The sequence below is a fragment of the Ochotona curzoniae genome, unplaced genomic scaffold (assembly GCF_017591425.1).
Source record: "Ochotona curzoniae isolate NIBS_2020 unplaced genomic scaffold, NIBS_Ocur_1.0 scaffold_3223, whole genome shotgun sequence".
Classification (NCBI taxonomy): Eukaryota; Metazoa; Chordata; class Mammalia; order Lagomorpha; family Ochotonidae; genus Ochotona; species Ochotona curzoniae.
Genome location: NW_024467108.1, coordinates 1,572,671 through 1,592,082, shown reverse-complemented (window position 1 = coordinate 1,592,082; position 19,412 = coordinate 1,572,671). Strand labels below are relative to the sequence as shown.

Genomic DNA, 19,412 nt, shown 5'->3' with positions numbered 1-19,412 from the left:
AACATGAAGGAAACAATATGGAAAAAAAAACCCAAAACAATTATGCTATTTTGCTACACACTTAAATATAAGTTCTTAAAAAAATAAAATAAATTATAAAAATAAAGAATATGTTGAACATTTTGGAGAAACTTTATATCCTTTCTTGACCTGGGCACTTATGAGAAACAGTTATTATCGTACTCCGTGAAGATGGATTATTCTCCTAAGACCAGAAATAAGCCCACATGTTTGAATATTTCTAAATTCAATTGTTTACATTGAATATGCAAAGCTTGTTGTAAGTTAGTTACTCTTGGACAAAATTGTTTCCAAAGACTTTAGGTTACAACAGGTGTTAGGTATGTGAGCATATTAGAACTCTCGCATACTGTGGCCACTGGCGGAAAATACTGCTGGCAGTTTACGTGATTAAATGTTTTTTTTATGATAGTTCTACTCCAAAGTATATACCCTACAGAAATGAAAACATGTGCACATAAGAGCTTATGTTACTCACTTTATTCCCAATATGCCAAACTGGAAACCAAAATTTCCATGAACTGGTGCATGAAGAAAATATGGTATGCTCAAAATGGAATATCACTCAGCCACAAAAAAGGATTGGTGGGCTGCTATGCTACTACAGGAATGAACCTATAGAACATGCTAAGTGAAAAGTCAGTAACAAATAAGTTTTTTCATAAAACTTTTTCATTCAATTCTGATTTGCAGGAATGAGGACAGAACTGGAGGGCATGTTAAATGAAGTAAATCAGCCACAGACAGACCAATGCCACAGATTCTCATGTACCCACGGGAGCTAAAGCTTATCTCAAGTAAAGAGTAAACGGCAGTTACAACAGTCTGAGGGGGACGTGCAGTGAGAAAAGAGGAATGGAGAGCATGGTTCATGAGTGCACAGTGCAGTTAGACAAGGCGAGTGAATTTTAACATCTGTAGCACGATGTCAATTATTGCGCCATTTGAATATTTCAATAGCTAGTAGAGACTAAGATTTCCAAAGGAGAATGTCGGATGTGATGTGAATTACTAATTTGATCATTACATGTGCTTAAATGTATAATTCATGGGGTACACTGTAACAACTATTTTGATGACAAATATACGAATAAATTATGAAGGTTTTAGGACACTAAGGACAGAAACAAGGTATTGCTATAATTTTCTGACATACAAAGCAGGCACCACTACCCTATGGTGTAAAAACTACCTGCTAAAACAATTGACACTCATAGGAAAATCATGTGTATACAAGTGTTAGTGTATTGGATTGTAGAGCTAAAATTAACACTGTATAAATTTAGCTATTAACTGAATAAAGTGAATTTGACTTCATAATCTTTATAAACCTTAAATATTAAAAATGGGACTTCTCAAACATTTTACTGAAGGAATATGAAATAAACACATAAAACGTAGCTCATCATTCATCATACAATTCACATTAAATCAGTTACTGGGATGGTCAAAGTGGAATAAGGAATGACATTATGGGATTGAAAGGCAAGACCAATGCACAGAATGATGTGAATGGATTTCAGGGGCTGTGTAAGTCTAAGAGACCCGATACAAAATTGTGTCATTATATTTATATAATGTTTTAGGACAGTAAATTCAATCCACAATTAAAACTCATTGTGATCATTTCGATAAAGACTGGGCTGTTAACCATAGCTTCTTTCCTAGCTTATTCGACTCTTTTTTTTTTAATTAACATTGTATTATGTGATAGTTTTATAAGCACTGGGGAGTCTCCCCACCCCTCCCACACCCCTCCTCCCATAGTGGATTGCTCCATCTTGCTGCATAACCACAGTTCAAGTTCAGCTTATTCGACTCTTAACCCCTGAGTTAAAGGCCTGTCAAGAAGGCTCTGGTTCTAGACTCAGTGGGAGGGACTGTTCAAATCAGAGCCCTTGAGGTCTCAAACCTGGGGGGCTTCCCAGCGGCAGACACCTCATTTTTATGAGTTTGCTCAAGAGGTCAGATTGCATCGAGTTCTCCATTTTATCTCCAGGAGAGGAATCTGTCCATTCTTAAGAGTTGAGCCTGCAGAGAACCTTCACATGATCAGTTTTAGAGGGCAGGAAAGATCTGATGACACTTTACTCCTGTACCTCACACCCAGATGTGGTTGGAGATTTTTGAAGAAGTTGTCTTTCCTATTCATGAAGGCATAAATGAGAAGGTGGGTCCTGGGACATTGCTCCCTCTCAAAACTGAGTAAGAACACTAACTAGCTAAAAGCCTATTTGTTTTGGCTTGGCTGTTGTCTCCTTAGATGTATGTTTCCTCCAACAGTGAGTAGCATGAAAGCAGGACTTTTGATATAACCAAGTCCACGGCCCCTAGATTTTAGTAAGAATATTTGGTTTGTAGCATATGATCAGTAAGATAAACACCCATCTTCTGGAGAACCTACACGGACTTAATGGCTTATTCCTCTATCCAGTAGATTGTTTACTCCCAGTTATTGCTTTGTTGTTGTTTATGGCCAATTGCCGAGTTTTTGTCTCTGCCTTTGCTCGCTTCTGTGTGCTTCCCAGTCAGACTCAGCTCGTGAGAGAGGTACCTTAATTTCCTCAGAATTCTCTTTGCTTGTGGGTGCGGACTATTTTTCTTCAGACCAGTAGCTGTATCTTTTCTATTTTACCAGGTCACCTGGAAAATAAGCTGATGTTAGCAGAATCAGACTCCCTGGGAGGCCACGATGACCTTGGTAGCTGTCTTTCCCAGTAGACATGGGACACTCCAGCTTTTATACTATGTCTACACCATACATGGGGGATACCAGATGGTTCCCTATTTGCTTGGTTAGGATACTGCTGAGGATGGTTTCTATCACAGTGGGAGCAAGTCTCTTCAAAATTGCCTAAGGCTTAGAGCAGATAAGGTTCTCAGGGTGGAGTTGAGGGTTTTATGAGTCAGCAGGGCTCTGTTTCAGCAGCCGGAGAGCCCCATCCCGTATCTGCTTGGTCTTAATGCCATAGATGATGGGGTTGAGCATAGGTGGTACAATGAGGTAGAGGTCAGCCAGGAGAATGTGGATGTGTTGGGGCACATGCTGGCCAAAGCGCTGAGTATAGAATGAGAAGAGCCCCGGGGTGTAGAAGAGAAGGATGACTCCCAGGTGGGAGCCACAAGTGCCAAAGGTCTTAGCTCTTGCCTCCTTGGAGGTAAGGCCAAACACGGCCCGGAGGATGAGTGCATAGGAGACAGCAATGCAGATGGAGTCAGTGCCCACCACTAGTGTGGCAGCAGTGATGCCATATATGTTGTTTGGTTTCGTGTTTCCACAAGCCAGCTTCACCACAGCCATGTGCTCACAGTAGGAGTGTGCTACCACCCGACTGCAGTATCTCAGCCTTGCCAGCAAACAGGTGAGTGGGGTCATGAGACCCAGGCCACGAAGCACAGCTGCAGCCCCCAGCTTGCCCACAGACTCTGGGGGTAGCAATGTCCCATAGTGCAGGGGCCGGCAGATGGCTAAGTAGCGATCAAAAGCCATTGCTAAGAGGATACCCGATTCTACAGCTGAGAAGCCATGGATAAAGAACATCTGGGCAGCACAGGCACCAAAGGCAATCTCAGAGGCATTTGCCCAGAAGAGCCCAAGAAGCTTGGGTACAGTGGTGGTACAGAGCACTAGGTCAATGGCAGATAGCATGCATAGGAGCAGGTACATGGGCTGATGCAGTGCAGGCTCTGATCGTACTACCAGCAGCACTGCCATGTTGCCAAGCACTGCCAGGGCATACATGGAACAGAAGGGAAATGCAATCCAAAAGTGGGATGACTCCAGGCCAGGAATTCCTACGAGCAGGAAGGAAGTAGGGTTCTGATGGCTATGGTTTGTGGGTTGCATGGCTAGGAGGTGAGTAGGGAAGACCTCGCTGCCTTGCTCTGAGCTCTAGGAAGTCCTGAGAGATGAGGCGGCAGGGATTCACCATCATGTGTTTGAAAGGCAGCAGGAAACATGCGCATGAGGCATTGTGGAAAACATCAAGGACAAGCTTTTAGACCTCTGGGAAATAAAGTAAGGACATGTTACCATTACTGCGTCCTAGGCAGTCCTTTCTGACTCAGTGGTGTCCGGGCTGTGGTCTGGAGGCCGAGTAGTTGCAGGACCTTCCCCCTTCTGAGTGCTGACCAGTCACTGACATTGTGCACATCATATTTTTCCTTTCTGTTTCATCATCCTTTCCTTCTGTTTCCTGTTTTCTGGATACTCTCCTCCTTGAATTTTCACCACCCATCCTGAGCCCAAGCCTCAGAGGATTTTGTTTGTGGTGGCTGAAGAATCAGGCAGACACCGTACCTGCAGTATCAGGATACATTTAAATAACACAATGGGTATTTGATTATGCAGAACCACACTACTGTAATTACATAGGGGAAATCACTAAGGGGAGGAAATTTGGGGAGGGGGTGAGGGAAACACCAGAGCCTATGAAATGATAGTTGTATCATGAAATTAAAGAATTAGGGACAGAGATTGAGAGTTGGGGGCAGGGTGAACTTGTGAAGTGTTATAGTGAAGAAGTCCCAGGGCTCAGTGCAATGGCTCAGTGGCTAAATACTCATCTTGCATATGCTGGGATTTTGTGTGGGTGTCGGTTCACATCCTGGCTGCTCCACTTCCCATCTAGCTCCCTGCTTGTGGCCTGGCAAAGAGGTAGAGGATGGCCCAAAGCTTTGGGAGCATAAGTACATGTGGGAGACCCAGAATCAGCCAGAATCCTGGCTTTGGATCGGTTCAGCTCCAGTCATTGTGGCTACTTGGGAAGTGAACGAGCAGATGGAAGATCTTACTTGGTCTCTCCTTTTCTGTAAGTCTGCCTTTCCAATAAAAATAAATTTTAATGTCATTTAATAAATGAACACTCTGGTTGACTGAGCATGTGATCGTCTCTAGACAGTCTGTGCAAAATGCAAAGCTTACTCCTAAGACAGACACACTGACATGCATTTCTGGAGTGCCCAAGCTCCAATATTCTTTTTCTGGTGTGGAGAACAATGAGCTAAACAAGCAGACACGAATGGACAGCCATGCTTTTCCCTACCCCTTTTCCATCCTGTTATAAATCTGAGCTACTACTCAGCTTTTTTTCCATCTCTGGTCTAGAGGCCATACAGAATAATGACCACAAGCTCCTCTTGCATCTGACCTTTTCACACAGATGGGAAAATGAAGTTTGAAGAGCACATAAGAGTACCATATGCGCAGATTCTAGGAAACATGACAAGACTGAATTCTAAGCCTTGGATTCTCACTTTCTGGCTCTCCCGTTAATATTTAAGAGGGAATACATGAACACTCAGGATGAGATCACACAGAATTTAGAAAATCACGTAAGACAGGAGGTGGATTACCATCATTAGGCTTCAAAGGTGTTGTCACCAACTCCATCTGCTTTAGTTCTGGGGGTGAGCAACACATTTGCAGAACTCTCCAGGGTGAAAGGAAATAGCCAGAGATCCTCACAGCCTTCTTCACTGTCCATACTCTGATGTTATTCTCAAGCTCAAATCATTTCCTTTCCAAGATCAGGTAGAAAAACTACCACTGGCCTCCAGGACTCTCCCAGTATAACAACTATTTCATGGCTCTCATCTCTCTACCATGTTCTAAGTTATTCAGTTTTTAGAAATCTTACAAAAAATAGGATATTTTCAAAATGTCGTGGGAAGTGAGTTAAAAGATGTTTACTTTGGTATCAAAAAACCTGAAGTCTGTGCCTAGCTTTTCCTAAGAATTTTCCATGCACTTTGAGGACCCTTTGTGTGTGAGCATGGAAGCTCCAGCTCCAGGAGCAGGGCTGTCTCATGCAGTGAGGATGAAGCTCTTCATCTTCAGAGGTACTCAGGAGCATCTGGGATCTACCTGCCAGGTATTTAGCACCCGTTAATGGGGAACATCAGCAGTGGAAGCCCAGTTCTAAATCTGGATTTATAATTCAACAACTCATCATGGTTAAGTCCCCTAAACCTTAGCTTGCTTCCTGCTTTGACCTGGAAAGCTTGTCTCCAGTCCATGGCACACAGCAGGGGTCACAAATTCATTTTTAATCCCTTTAATGTGAGAACACACCTCAGGAAGAAAATTATCTTATTGGCAGTCAGATCTATGGTCTGTTCAGAGTGTCCATCAGAGGGTCGAGCACACAAACTTACCATGCTTGGGGCACTGAGTGACAGGGCAGTCTCAGGTCATGCAGGGCTTAGAGAGTGTGCAGAAGATGATCTCGAGTATTTATGCTATTTAGGCCCATAGCCTAGATAGTGATTCCCCACAGATGAGGACACTTAAAGAGACCTCTGGGATGCTGCGAAGAGTCAGCAAATCAAAGCTAGGAATTGGGACCTTGACTGGGGAGAGAGGGAGATAGGATAGCAGAGAAGCCAGAGAATTCAGTGTGGGTACTGTCTGTTTTCTGTTACAAAAATAGGTACTGTGGGCTTGGTAAGAAGACAGATTGGGCTATGGTTCTGGAGACTCAAAAGTCCAAGCCCAAGGGGCCCCATTTGGTGATGGCCTCATTATGACAGAGTGAGAGGGCAAGTAAGCACATGTTAAGCATACCAACATGGGGCTCAGCTCCTTTCTATTAGGACCTGCTGCCCTGACAGCAACAGCATTCATTGATCAATGTGGGTAGAGCCTTTGTGGTCTAATCACTTTAAGGATTTTTATTTGAAAGTTAGCCGCAGAAGAGGAGAGAAAATCTATCCACTGGTTCACTTCCTAAATTGTTGTAACAGCTGGGCTGGACCAGGCTGAAGACAGGAATACAGAGCCTATGCCAGGTGTCCCACGTTAATTTCCCAAGCACAGGAGCAGGGAGCAGCAGAAGCAGAGCAACCAGAATGAGAGTGAGTGCCCATATAGGATGCCAGGATTGCAGGCAGAGGCTTAAGCTGCTATACCACAATGCTAGCATCCCCCACCCCATTTTTGGTTAGTTTTTCAAGATTTGAAGGTTTGAGTGGAAGTGGAATCCTCCCATATGGCCGGAGCCCGAGCACTTGGATCATCTACTGCGTTTTGCAAGCCATTAACAGGGAGGTGGACCGGAAATGGAGCAGTTGGGGTATGAACTGATGTCCATATGGAGTGCTGATGACTCAGTTGTACGCACTATGCCACAACTCGAGCCTCAGCCAATTCTGTTTCTTCACAAACGTGCCTAGAATATGTTAGAGGATACCATATTCATTAAAAAGTGTTGGAGAAACTGAGTACATACACAACAATGTAATTAGATTGCTACCTCTCACCATATAAAGCCAACTGGATATGAGTCAGAGACCTAAATGTAAGACATGAAACAATGAAATTGTTATAACAGAAAACTCTACAAGACATTTGTGTATCCAATAGTTTTTGGGTATGACTCTCAAAATGAAGGCAACAGAAACAAATCTAGATGAATGGGGTTACAAACTCAGATGCTTCTGCACGGCAAAGGAAATAAGTAGCTTATGGAATATTTCTGTCAATGTCTCTCATCTCACAAAGCATTTATATTCCAAATGTATCAGGACTTCAGCAAAATTATAAACCAATTCAGTTAAGACATAGGTTAAGGATCTGGACAGTGCAATTGAGCAGAAGTGGCCAATATGTAAAAATGTTCAATATTTCTAGCCATCTTGGAAATGCAAATTAGAACCAGGTATCATCCCATCCCTATTAGAATAACTTATCCAAGAGTAATAAATGCATGAGAGAACATGGAGAAAGAGGAACTCATACCATTGACCAAGTAGAAAGCAGCATGGGTATTTGAAAATTAGGAGTAGAACGTCCATATAAACTCAACAATCCCACTACTGGGCATGTATCGCAAAGACACAAAATCATTGCAAGGAAGTACCTGCTCCATGTTTACTGCAACAATGTTCACAATAGTCTAATCAACCAAGGTTCCATTACCATATGAACGGATACATTAAATGCAACAGGCATAATGAAATACTGTTCAAAGATTGGCAGCAAAATAAGTACACATCTTGCTAAATAAAAACACATAGCTGTTCTCCATCACATGTGGGAGCTTAAAGAAAGCTTCAATTTGAGCACAGAATGAAGATCACAATCCCTAGAGGTTTGGAGTTTGAGGGATAGAGTGGATTTGGGTAACAGGTACCAAATCAGAGTGATTGAAGTTCCTAGTATTACACAACAAGGTTGGGCAACTATAGTTCCCAGGAATATAATATGTTAAATAGAACAAATGGAAGAAAACTTAAGCCTTGAATCAAGTAATGTCAAAGAAGGAATTATATTATCCTACTTTAACATGGTTTACATGTATTAATAGTTTAAGAGCCAATATGTCAGGATAAATTCAAGAGATCTGTTCTACAACACGGTACTCAATGTATTATGTTTTTGAAAATTGCTAAGAGTTGTGTTATTACAGAAAAGTAAAGAGATAATACATAGAATAGTTTGACTTGCTGTCACAAGGTATGTGTATTTCAGAATAATTTGTGCATGATAAATGTATATTGATTAGGGAAAATCAGGAAGTGATAGAGAAAATAAGATGGGATAGAAAACATGGGATGAACGAAGGTATCCAATTATGGAAAGAAAATATATAAACACAAAAGTTCACTATAAGGTGGCTAAGATGGGCATTTCAGATGATATATGAATAAGGATTTTAAAACTTTTTAAAAGGCAGAAACAGGAGAGACTGATTTTACATCTGCTGGTATACTTTCCAGAGGACTACAATAGCCAAGACTGGGTCCAGGCTGGAGCCAGGAGCCTGATCTCCCATCCAGGTTTTCCACATGGATGCCAGAGGTCCAACAGTTTGGACCATTCTCTGCTGCTTTTCCAGGGATAGAAGCATGATTCTGGATGGGAAGTAGCATAGCTAGGACCCAAACTAGCATCCATATGGAATACCAACATTGCAGGTAGTGGTTTAACCTGTTGAGCCACAATATTGGCACCTTAAGTCTGGGTCTTGAATTGTTTGAAGGGGCATGCAGTTGTAGGATGGCAGTGATGGAAGCAGAACAGCAATGCGGACCTTGACATGCAGAACACACGATGAATTTGAGGTACATAAGGCTGATCACTGAACTGGGTAACTGAGGTGAATTGAGAAGTAGCCAAAGTCCAAGATAAAGATGCTACATCAACCTTAAGTAAGCCTGGGTTTTACTTGAATTATGAAAGTTGTTGGAAGACCTGCACATAATTTATTATTTTTATTTTGAGTTCCATAGGCTCTAAGATTCCCAAGCCCTTCCCCATATTGATTTCTTCCATATTGTCACAGTAGTACAGTTCATAACCAGTCATAATTCCATCTATACGGGCATGGACCATGCCAAGACCAGCATCTTATTGTCCAGATAAATTCAACAGTTTCATTGGGAGACCATCCTTGGTCTGAAAGTAGAGCTGGCAGAATATCATCCCCTCCAATGAAAAGTCACAAATTCAACAGAAAGAAACAGAAATGTACAACATCATAAAGTTGATTGACATGGTATTGAGTGACCAATGTGTTAGAAAATGCAAGTTCTAAACCACATCCTGTAACTACTTTATTGACATTTCAATTTTAGTTTATATGTAACTGATTGCTATAAACCTTAAAATGGTTATAGGATACTATTCAGCTTTCTGGTATCTTTTCTTCATATTTATATTTAGCAGCATATAGTATTCAAGCACGACTTTTACTGAACTTCGTGAATTTTAGGATAGTCCAAGCATAAGGCTTATAACTCTAACAAGCCATATGCTAACGACTGAGGAGCAGAACAATTTTAGGAGGGGTGTGCAGAGATATCTTCGATACCTTAGTGATGAGTAACTGATCTTTGTGTCCTACCTAGTAAGGTATATGGGAGTCCTTTTTCTTGTCTGTTCTAAGCTTTCCTTATTGGTCTCTGTATCTGATCTAATTTTGGCGGTTCCGGAGTGACCCTGATGGTCATTGCAGGAAAAGGTGGGGATCCAAAGTTGGAACTAAGTAAGGACCAGAGAAAAATCCTCTCCTGATTCCTGAAGGAAGTTTACTGTTCTGTTTCTGAGGACCACTTGGGGTTCCTGGGTATTCTGATGTCGTTAGACCCTGTGAAGGGGGTTCTGGGCTTCTTCCATTCTGAGTGGGAGATCTGATTAGGGAATGATTGACCTCAGAGTTCTCGGCCTATGAGGGCACTTCAATTCCCTATGATCTCCTTGGCAGTTGGGATATAGTCCTTGGTACCCATACTGATAGTCCTTGGTGAGGTACCGGGAGTCTCTGGGGTTAGGATTCAAGCCTTCTCCTATCCTCCCATTCCACTCCGGGGTCCCCTCCTACTCTGTGCATATGACCTCCTGTTAAGAGGCTATCAGGATTGCTCTTGGATCCTACTGTATGTCTTTAGACCTGCACAGAATTTATTATATGGTAACTTGAATGTTAAGAGGTTTGCTCTGGGTAATAGGTAAGCAATGAAGATGAGAGATGTTGGTTCAAAAGTCATTAAAACAAGAGTGAGAGCAGTTAGGCAATGCCTAGTGATTACACTTGGGGTGAACTTGGAAGTTGTAATAAAAAGGATTCGTTATTGGATTGATTGAATGAGGGACTAGGTACACTGGGAGGAAAAGGGGAATCATTGTTTTGGACACATTCACTTAGAAATGTATGTTACTCAAATAGATGTCAGAAAAGTTAGTCATTCTTTGCTATTTGAGTGATTATTTTCAGTATTTCCCATGGTATTGTTACTCAGGTATTCAAGTTTTAGTTTAAGATGGTAGATATAGGGCCCAGTGCAGTGGCACAGTGGTTAAGGTCCTCGCCTTGCATGCCCGGGATTCCATATGGGCGCCGGTTCTATCCCGGCAGCCCCGTTTCCCTTCCAGCTCCCTGCCTGTGGCCCGGGAAAGCAGTCGAGGACGGCCCAAGGCTTTGGGACCCTGCACCTGCGTGGGAGACCCTGAAGAGGCTCCTGCTTCGGATTGGCATAGCATCGGCCATTGCGCTCACTTGGGGAGTGAATCATCGGATGGAAGACCTTCCTCTCTGTCTCTCCTCTCTGTATATCCGCCTTTCCAATAAAGAAAATAAAAAATAAATCTTTCAAAAAAAAGATGGTAAACATAGAAGCTATAAAATGCTAGATATTTGCATAATTTATGCACATTCTCCTATTATTCACCTCTAGATTATGTTGATACCTAATGTGATGTAAATGCAAGTAGTTACGATGCATTTTTAGGCAGTAAGAAGTTTGTAAATGTTCAACATGCATGAAATTTTCATAACATTTTCAATCTTCAATTAGTTGAATCCATGTATGCAAAACCCATGTATATAGAGGGCTGACTAATTACCAATTTAAGGGAAGTATATGAGTTGAAGATACATATCTGGGAGACAAAGCATAGCCAGGTAGCGCTACAATGAATAGACACCTAAAGAATGAGTATGGACAAACTAGTCAAATCTGGGAAGATCTGACAATGTTGATTAAGTACAAGAAAATCTGGAGTGTTCAGGAGATCATGAAGTAGGGAGTGATGAGCTACTCATTGCTGTCACAGTTGATTAAGATGTAGTGTAAGAATGGATCTGCTTGATCAATGGTGCTAGGAATGCTGGGACACCCCCATGAAAGACAATAAAGTTGGGTCCTTACAATAGACAATAAGTCAAATGGATTAGATTAGAAGATATAACATTAGAAAACTCAGAAGTAAACCAGAAAAAAACATCATGACTTTGGCTTTGGTAATAACCTAAATGAACTTTGGCTATGATACTCAAACTGTAGGCAGTGAAGGCAAAGTTAGACTTCATCAAAATTAAACTTTAAGAACACTATCCAGAAAATGGAAAATAGTTGTGTAGGTTGCAATTCCAATAAAAAACATGTCATCCAGACTATAAATAACTCACAATCTCCTGAACTCAATTACAAAACATGGTATATAAATGGCCAAATACATTAAGATGCCAATCACTAATCACTATGGAGATACAAATTAAAACTTGCATAAGCATGCTTCTGATAAAAGCAAATCTTTGAGAATGAAAACAAGAGATTAGTTTTAGAGACAGCCCTAGTAGGCTTAGAAAACAGGTTGAAGGAAAAAATCTGACCAAATTACCATTCACAAATCAAGTCACTTAAGGCTTACATGGAAATAGCCAGTGTGGAGAAACAGTTATTCCTGAAGTCAGCCAACACTATGCCCCGAGGGAGGAGTAATTGATGAGGGAATAGGTTCTATAAGAAGCCAGACACAGAAATTCCAGAAGGCTGGACCCAGGGACCAGGAGCCCCTGGAATCACCTTTTAAACCAGGGTATCATTGGGCCTTTGCATGTTTTGCAAGGACAGTGCCTGCTGTTTGTTGGGAGAAGAGTAGCCAAACACAAGGATATAATCAGATTCCTTTTCCAGCTTGTTCTTTTTCAATCTGATGCATGCTAAAAGGAGGACGGTTTTACTTCTCCCCAAAACCTACAGAAGTGATTCAAGCCTCATGACAAGGGGTGAGAGCACCACAGCCTGGCAAAGGGAGAGGATGAGGAAGAATACATGGGGTAAGAACGCTATACACAATTCAGATGGGGAGCCAGAAGGCCAAGGAAGGATGCATCTCCTGGGGTCAGCTGGCTCCCAGGGCTGCAACATATTGCCCATGTCAAGGGAATCAGGCCTGGGCCTGAACTGGGGTAGATGAGTAAATAAGAATCAAGGTCAAGTCTAACTGAAAATCAGAAGAGCTACCAAAGAATGAGTGGGGACTGGAAAAAGAAGTGTTCAGTGTTGTAGGGGGACAGGCTTCATCCAGGGACTGAGCCACAGAATGACAGAGCAGGCTGCCTGCCTGTGTGTCCTCAGTCCCAGCTAATTTCGACTTGTCTCAGGCTTTGTCTTCTTCCCAGTTTGAGTTTTGATTTTCTACCTCTCCATCTAACAGCTTTCTATTTTTATCAAATATTTGAATTTTCTGTCAGCTTCACAACTGCCCATTCTACAATTATCAGGAGAACCTCCCTTTCTTAAAAGGAGCTGGTGTCCCTTTCTGTTGCACATCAAGGAGCCCATCCACAAACTTACACTGAACCTGCATCTCCCAGGTACACTTAGTCTAACAACCCAGATCATTTTAGCCACATCCTTGTAACTGCTGTCCGTTTCTCTACTGCATGTTTTGGCCTCATCTCAGTTGCAGATGCAGTGAGATCTTAGAAATAAGAGTTAGGAAGGAGAGGTCAGGTGTTCTTGTCTAGCAACAACTTCAACTAATTTTGTCTCTTCATCCTTAACTTTCAGGCAGAACCCTGGAGTCCTGCAGGAGGAATTGGGCAATGTAGGAATTAATATGGACCTGCTGTTTACTTCTATGACTATTTGAAGACTCAGTTTCCCAAATGCAACAGTCTTTGTTCTTCTCAGGATAAAGGTATAGTCCATCAGGTAGGTAACAATACAGAGTACTCTCTAGTATAGAGTACCATTTGTGGAGAGAAAAACCATTGGCTTCTTTTGCCATTGTTTGGTACCTCGATTATGAAAGCAGGAAACATGTAGGGATGAACACGTAAGAACATGGTATAGCACTGATGCCAAGCAGATCCAAGGGCACTGGGTAGAAGACCCAACAAGCAAACTCTGGCTATGAGTAGAACTACAAGTATTTTATAGTTGAAGCAGGAAAATCAGCATCAGTAAGTTGCCTTTTTGAGAATTTATTGAAAAGGCAGATTTACTCCCCAAATGGCTGCATTGACCAGAGCTGAGGATCCAAAGCCAGGAGTTTTCTCCTAGGTGGGTGCAGAGTCCCAAGGATTTGAACGATTCTCCACTGCTTTCCCAGGCCATAAGCAGGAAGCTGGATTGGAAATAGAACAGCTGGGACTTGAACTGGCACCCATATGGATTGCTGGTGATTGCAGGTGGAGGATTAACTAGTTGAGCCATTGTGGCAGCCACTATAGCCAGGCATTTTAAACAAAAGAGTCAAGTTGCAAGATTGAGGTGCAATAACAAATTAGATACATAGGAAGTAAGGGAGACAAGTCAGGGAAGAGAAAGGCCTGCTTGAATTGGACATGCATTCACCAAGGAGAAGAGTAGCAACTTCAAGAAATAAGAGGTACTATATTGATGTCATGGTTATTGTGGTGATAAGTATTAAAAATTTATAGTTCTGGCATGGGGTGTTTATAAATCTATCCTAAAGCAGAGACACCTAGGAAAAAATGTAAAGAAACACATTAGACAAATTGATGGTAGGTTTTGTAGAATACGTGCGGGGACAATCTCAGTCTGGACCATGGTGTATTCTATAATAGCAAAGGAGGAACAAGTTTCTACAGGAAGGAAGTCATTCATGCATCCTTTTTAAAAAGTGCTTATTGAGCACCAATTGTGTTCAGTAGACTGAATAGAGAAGTAAGCAATAACCCTTGTATTGAAAGCCTTCACAGTCTGGATACATGAGGGTGGCGCATTCACCAATCATTTTCATTGCTATTGGACTTGGTGCATTAGCAAGCCCTCCTTGAAGTGGTTGAACATTGCCTGGAGGAATCTTAGGTGGTTTCACTCTGAATGTAGTGGAGACTTGTTTAGGGAAGAAAGCAGGATCTATTTTGATTAGGAATTTAGGTTGGTAAGGTAATGACAGTAAGAACAGTTAATGTTTTAAGTGAAGTTTTGCATACAGCAGAATTATACATTCTTTATGAAGTTGCCTTTGGCCATATGCAGACAGAAGAATGCTTCCTCCATCTCATACCTGTACACAGTTGCTTTGTTACATTATTGATATTTAACATCAAGACTACTCAATGACTTTAAGCACCTTGACAGCAAAGCCCACACATAAGCTTCCATGAAGTGTAAGGATTGTTTCATTTTCTTTCAAGGTCTAGAAATGGGAACACGTGCTAATCCTCAAATGAGTTTAGATGGATACATGCTGCAATTCTGCTGATATTGATACTCCAGTGGAGCCTCATGAAAACCAGAACTGAGTAGCAGCCTTCTCAGTGGCCATGTCCGCCTACAACTTCACAGTCCACCCAACAGCCTTCTTGTTGATGGGGATACCAGGCCTGGAGCACCTACACATTTGGATTGCTATCCCCTTCTGCCTGGCCTACACAGTGGCCCTGCTTGGCAACTGTAGCCTCCTTTTTATCATTGCTGCTGATGCAGCCCTGCATGAGCCCATGTACGTTTTTCTGGCCATGCTGGCATGCATCGATTTGGTCCTTTCTTCTTCAACACTGCCCAAAATGCTTGCTATTTTTTGGTTTAGACATCGAGAAATCAAGTTCTATGCTTGTCTGACCCAGATGTTCTTTCTCCACTCCTTTGCCATCATGGAGTCAGCTATGCTGTTGGCCATGGCCTTTGATCGCTATGTGGCCATCTGCAAGCCACTGCATTACACCACAATCCTGACAGGGGGCCTCATCACCAAGATTGGCATGGCCACAGTGGTCCGGGCTGTGACACTGATGATTCCACTTCCTTTTCTGCTCAGACGCTTCCACTACTGCCGAGGCCCAGCCATTGCCCATTGCTACTGTGACCACATGGCTGTGGTAAGGCTGGCATGTGGGGACACCCACTTTAACAACATCTATGGCATTGCTGTGGCCATGTTTATTGTGGTTTTGGACTTGCTGTTTGTCATTCTGTCCTACATCTTTATTCTCCAGGCGGTTCTGCAACTTGCCTCGCAAGAGGCCCGCTATAAGGCATTTGGAACGTGTGTCTCCCACATTGGTGCCATCTTGGCCTTCTACACACCCGTGGTCATCTCTTCAGTTATGCACCGTGTGGCCCGCCATGCTGCCCCGCATGTACATATACTTCTTGCCAATTTCTATCTGCTCTTCCCACCCATGATCAATCCCATAATCTACGGTGTGAAGAGCAAACAAATTCGTGATCGAGTCTTAGGATTTTTGCCGAGGAAGGATGTGTAAAACAATGAAGGACAGGTGGGAATGGAGGTGGTAGGTTGCATGCTGAAGTTGGGGATAGAACCGGATATCATGGGAAATGAAGGGTTGCCAGACTCTGCAGGCAGTTTTTTTCATGTAACGAAGTGAACCTAAAATACAGATATTAATTGTTCAGAATTGTTGTTTAAGTTCTGGACTCAAAGTACTAACTGTACTGATCCTTTAAAGTCCTCATTTCTTTCCAACAGTAACCTTCCAGAATGTTAACCTGCTAGTCTCTTAATGGTGCTGGGTAAACTCAAAGATTCTGAAGTTCGTTTGTTTGAGATGGTGAGAATCTGAGCATCTATCCTGAGTTTCTGGGAATTTTGTAAACAATTCATTCAGGGTGTGAGGGAAGAGCTGTGGGATATCTGACAAAGGAATCCTTCCTCAGGCACTCTAATAGGTGGTGCCCAACTATGACACAGCAGTCCTGGCTTTAGGGAGCTGCCGAGTTCCTGGACTTCAGGTTCCACAAGAGGCAAACCTTTAAAGATTATTTCTTCCAACTTAGCTGGTCAGTGCATTGGCATTTTTTTATACTTCATTTTCATGGTCAATAACTCAAAGCACTTCTTTCTACACCACAAGACACTTTGCATACTGATGTGTCTCACGTCAAAGAATGTAAGTAGCTTTTTAAATGATCCAATCAAGTCTATGCTAGAGTTGGGGAGGCTTCACAGACCGTTAGGTGTGAATGCCACACACTATATGGCCAGAGCAGAGAACACTCCGAGTGTTCTCTGAAATCCCAATCCCCAGACCTAGCACAGTGGGAAAGATAAATCAGATAAGAGGTTTATATTTGTTTATATTTGTTTTATATATTTGTTTATATTTGTTTTTTATAAATCAGGTAAGAGGTTTATATTTGGTTTATATTTGTTTCATTTCTCTTGACACAAATATGTGCACTGGATAGTTCCATTACTATAAGTTCTGATAACACAACCAGGCTTAGACAAACTAGATTGCTGTCTTCCAAATATATTGTCCTACTTTTATCTTGTTTCGTAAGTGAAACACATGTATTTCTAACTGTACTATCTTTATAAAGAAATCTCCAATCCTTTTCTAAACATGGTATGAGAAACAGAAGTTTAGGAGGAAGGTGTAACAATAACCCAGAGTCCTGTCTCCCCTTTTTAATTTTATATTTTTGACAATCTTTACATAGTTAATTGGGGTAAAAAAGGTTCAAGGGCTATAGGAAAGTAGATAAGACTATTATTTCCATATTGTTTCCTTCATGTTTAAAAGGGGGGTATTAAGGGAGAAGGCCCACCCAATTTCCCATCCTCCCCAGGTCCCGGATGTAGGGTATGCTCCAAGGTTCTTGCTCAAGTGGTTTTGATAGTTCACCAGTTATAAATTGCTGCCAATCTTGCCACTCCAAGCACTATAAGGTCTTTGAAGAATCCACTGGTTGACATAGTCCATCATAGAGTCTCCATTTGCCCTGTATTTTGCTGCCAACATATACCTGAGATGGTTGATTGACCTGTTCTCTTTTCTTGGTTAGGGTTCTGAGTCCAGCATTTCGATTGGGGAAATCTCCAAAGAAACTTTGAGGTGTTCTTGGACCAGATTCTTGTATGTACTAGCAAGCACAGGGCCCAGCACGGTCCATGGCCCTGATCAGCTGGTGGTTGCAATTGCTGGGTTGATTCTGTTTTCAGCCCTGACGTCCACTGGAACCAATTGGTGTTGCAGTCCAGCCTGGTGCTGCCCAGCACATACTCAGCCCTTGCATAAACAAGTGGGAGCTGCAGCCTAGTTGGAGCAACAGCCTAGTTGGAGCAACCTGCAATAACCCCCACCAGGCTTGCCCCCTACCCTGGTTTGCCAGTATGTGTAGCAGTAGTCCAGTCTATCCCACACCCCATTCCAACCCAGCCCCTGTCCTGGTTTTCATGCCCTCCCGTGAAAGTGGTAACCCAAGAGGGATGAGCCCACTGTTTCCCTCCCAGGCCTCTCCCACTCCCAGATATGCACTCTCCAGGTAGTTCTGTGGTTTGACTTGACAGAACTAGCCCCCAGTGCCAGCTTCTGCCAACTGATGCTGTGGCTAAGCCCAAACAACCCTCACCCACTCTAATTTTGTTCGCACCAGTAGGAATAATCCATCCAGCCTGTCATTTCCCTGATCTAGTCCACATGAGGTGCACAGGTGTTGTAGCCCTGTTTAGTCTGGTCTGTCCCCATCCCAGCTGATGCACTCCAGTGGGAGTAGCTGTCCAGCAAAGGAACCACCCCTTATTCCCCTGCCGGCTCTGGCCCCCTCCCTCCCTGGTTCGGTGCTGCAGTCACTTCTGTCACAGGCATTCTCACCTTGGCATTCCGTATTGTGTACTAGTTTTTGTTGCAACTGAACCCGGCTCGACCCACACTGTTCTGGTGCCTAGGTTTGCCAGTGGATGATGTGAACAGATTCAGCCTGGTCTTCCCCCGATCCATGCCATTATGCGCCTGAGTAATTTTCCATGGCCTGTTCTGGGTTGTTTCCTATCAGGTTTCTTGCACTTACATTCCAGGTCTGTGTCCTGCCAGAGGAGTTGCCCAGGCTCCTCCATCAGAATCTCTCCCAATGTCAGGTTTCACGCTTCCCAGGGGGTCCATGAGCCAGTCCTACTCAGTTCACCTCCAGTCCTAGCAGGAACAGTGGCTTTTCCTGACTGGTCTTCAACCCAAAATGGTCCTTGCTGTTGGATGTTTCAGCCCATATGGCTCACACCTGCCTCGGTAGGGGTTGAGACCTTGCCTAGTCCATCCCACATCTACCTTGGTCCTCCAGGACACTAGAGGGTGTTGTAATCTGGTCTGGCTTGGTGCATTCAATCCCAGTCCACATTTGTGCCAAGGGAGACTACAACCATTTCCCGCTCAGAACACAGCCCCCATTCCAGCCCACACGCCCTTTGGTGGGAACCTCAACCCAGCTAGGGTTGTCCCCTTAGCTCCCCAACTGGGCCTGTTCCCGGCCATAGATCATGCGCATGCCAGTGGTTGCTCTGACTCAGCTTGGCTCAGCCCCTCACCTGTCCTGACCTCTGCCTTAGACACTGTGGCTTAGAGTTCCTGGCTCACACAGACCAGTAGGTGCAAGAGCCTAGCTCGGCATGACCTGTGCTCCATCCTGGACTCTAGTTTTGCTTGTGGGCTAAGGTTTGCTCAGTCCTGCCCAGTCCACCCTGTTCCATTACCAATTGACACATTAGCCATCTATCTCTTGGAGCTACTTTTCTCAGTTTGTCTGACCCCCAGGTCTGGACCACATTCACCAGAGGGAGCTATGATTCACCAAGGGAGTTTTCCAAGTTCCTCCACTTAATCCACTCCCATACATAGTTCTCATACATGCCATTAGGTTTAGGCCAGGTTCTGGCGAAGTCTGGCCTTCCA

General features: G+C 43.1%; 2 protein-coding genes across 2 annotated transcripts; one reads left to right on the top strand and one right to left on the bottom strand.

Annotated features, from left to right (window-relative positions):
• Positions 1 to 2,920: 2,920 nt before the first annotated feature.
• On the bottom strand, positions 2,921 to 3,868 carry LOC121145511 (putative olfactory receptor 52P1). The gene has a single exon (XM_040964414.1). The coding sequence runs from the start codon at positions 3,866 to 3,868 to the stop codon at positions 2,921 to 2,923; it is 948 nt and encodes a 315-aa protein (XP_040820348.1).
• An 11,176-nt stretch (positions 3,869 to 15,044) lies between these two features.
• LOC121145492 (olfactory receptor 52K2) lies at positions 15,045 to 15,986 on the top strand. Its single transcript, XM_040964375.1, has one exon. The coding sequence runs from the start codon at positions 15,045 to 15,047 to the stop codon at positions 15,984 to 15,986; it is 942 nt and encodes a 313-aa protein (XP_040820309.1).
• Positions 15,987 to 19,412: the final 3,426 nt, after the last annotated feature.

Bases quoted from the DNA above. Each gene is read 5' to 3' on its own strand.
- LOC121145511 (XM_040964414.1), bottom strand. From the start codon at position 3,868: ATGCAACCCACAAACCATAGCCATCAGAACCCTACTTCCTTCCTGCTC.
- LOC121145492 (XM_040964375.1), top strand. From the start codon at position 15,045: ATGTCCGCCTACAACTTCACAGTCCACCCAACAGCCTTCTTGTTGATG.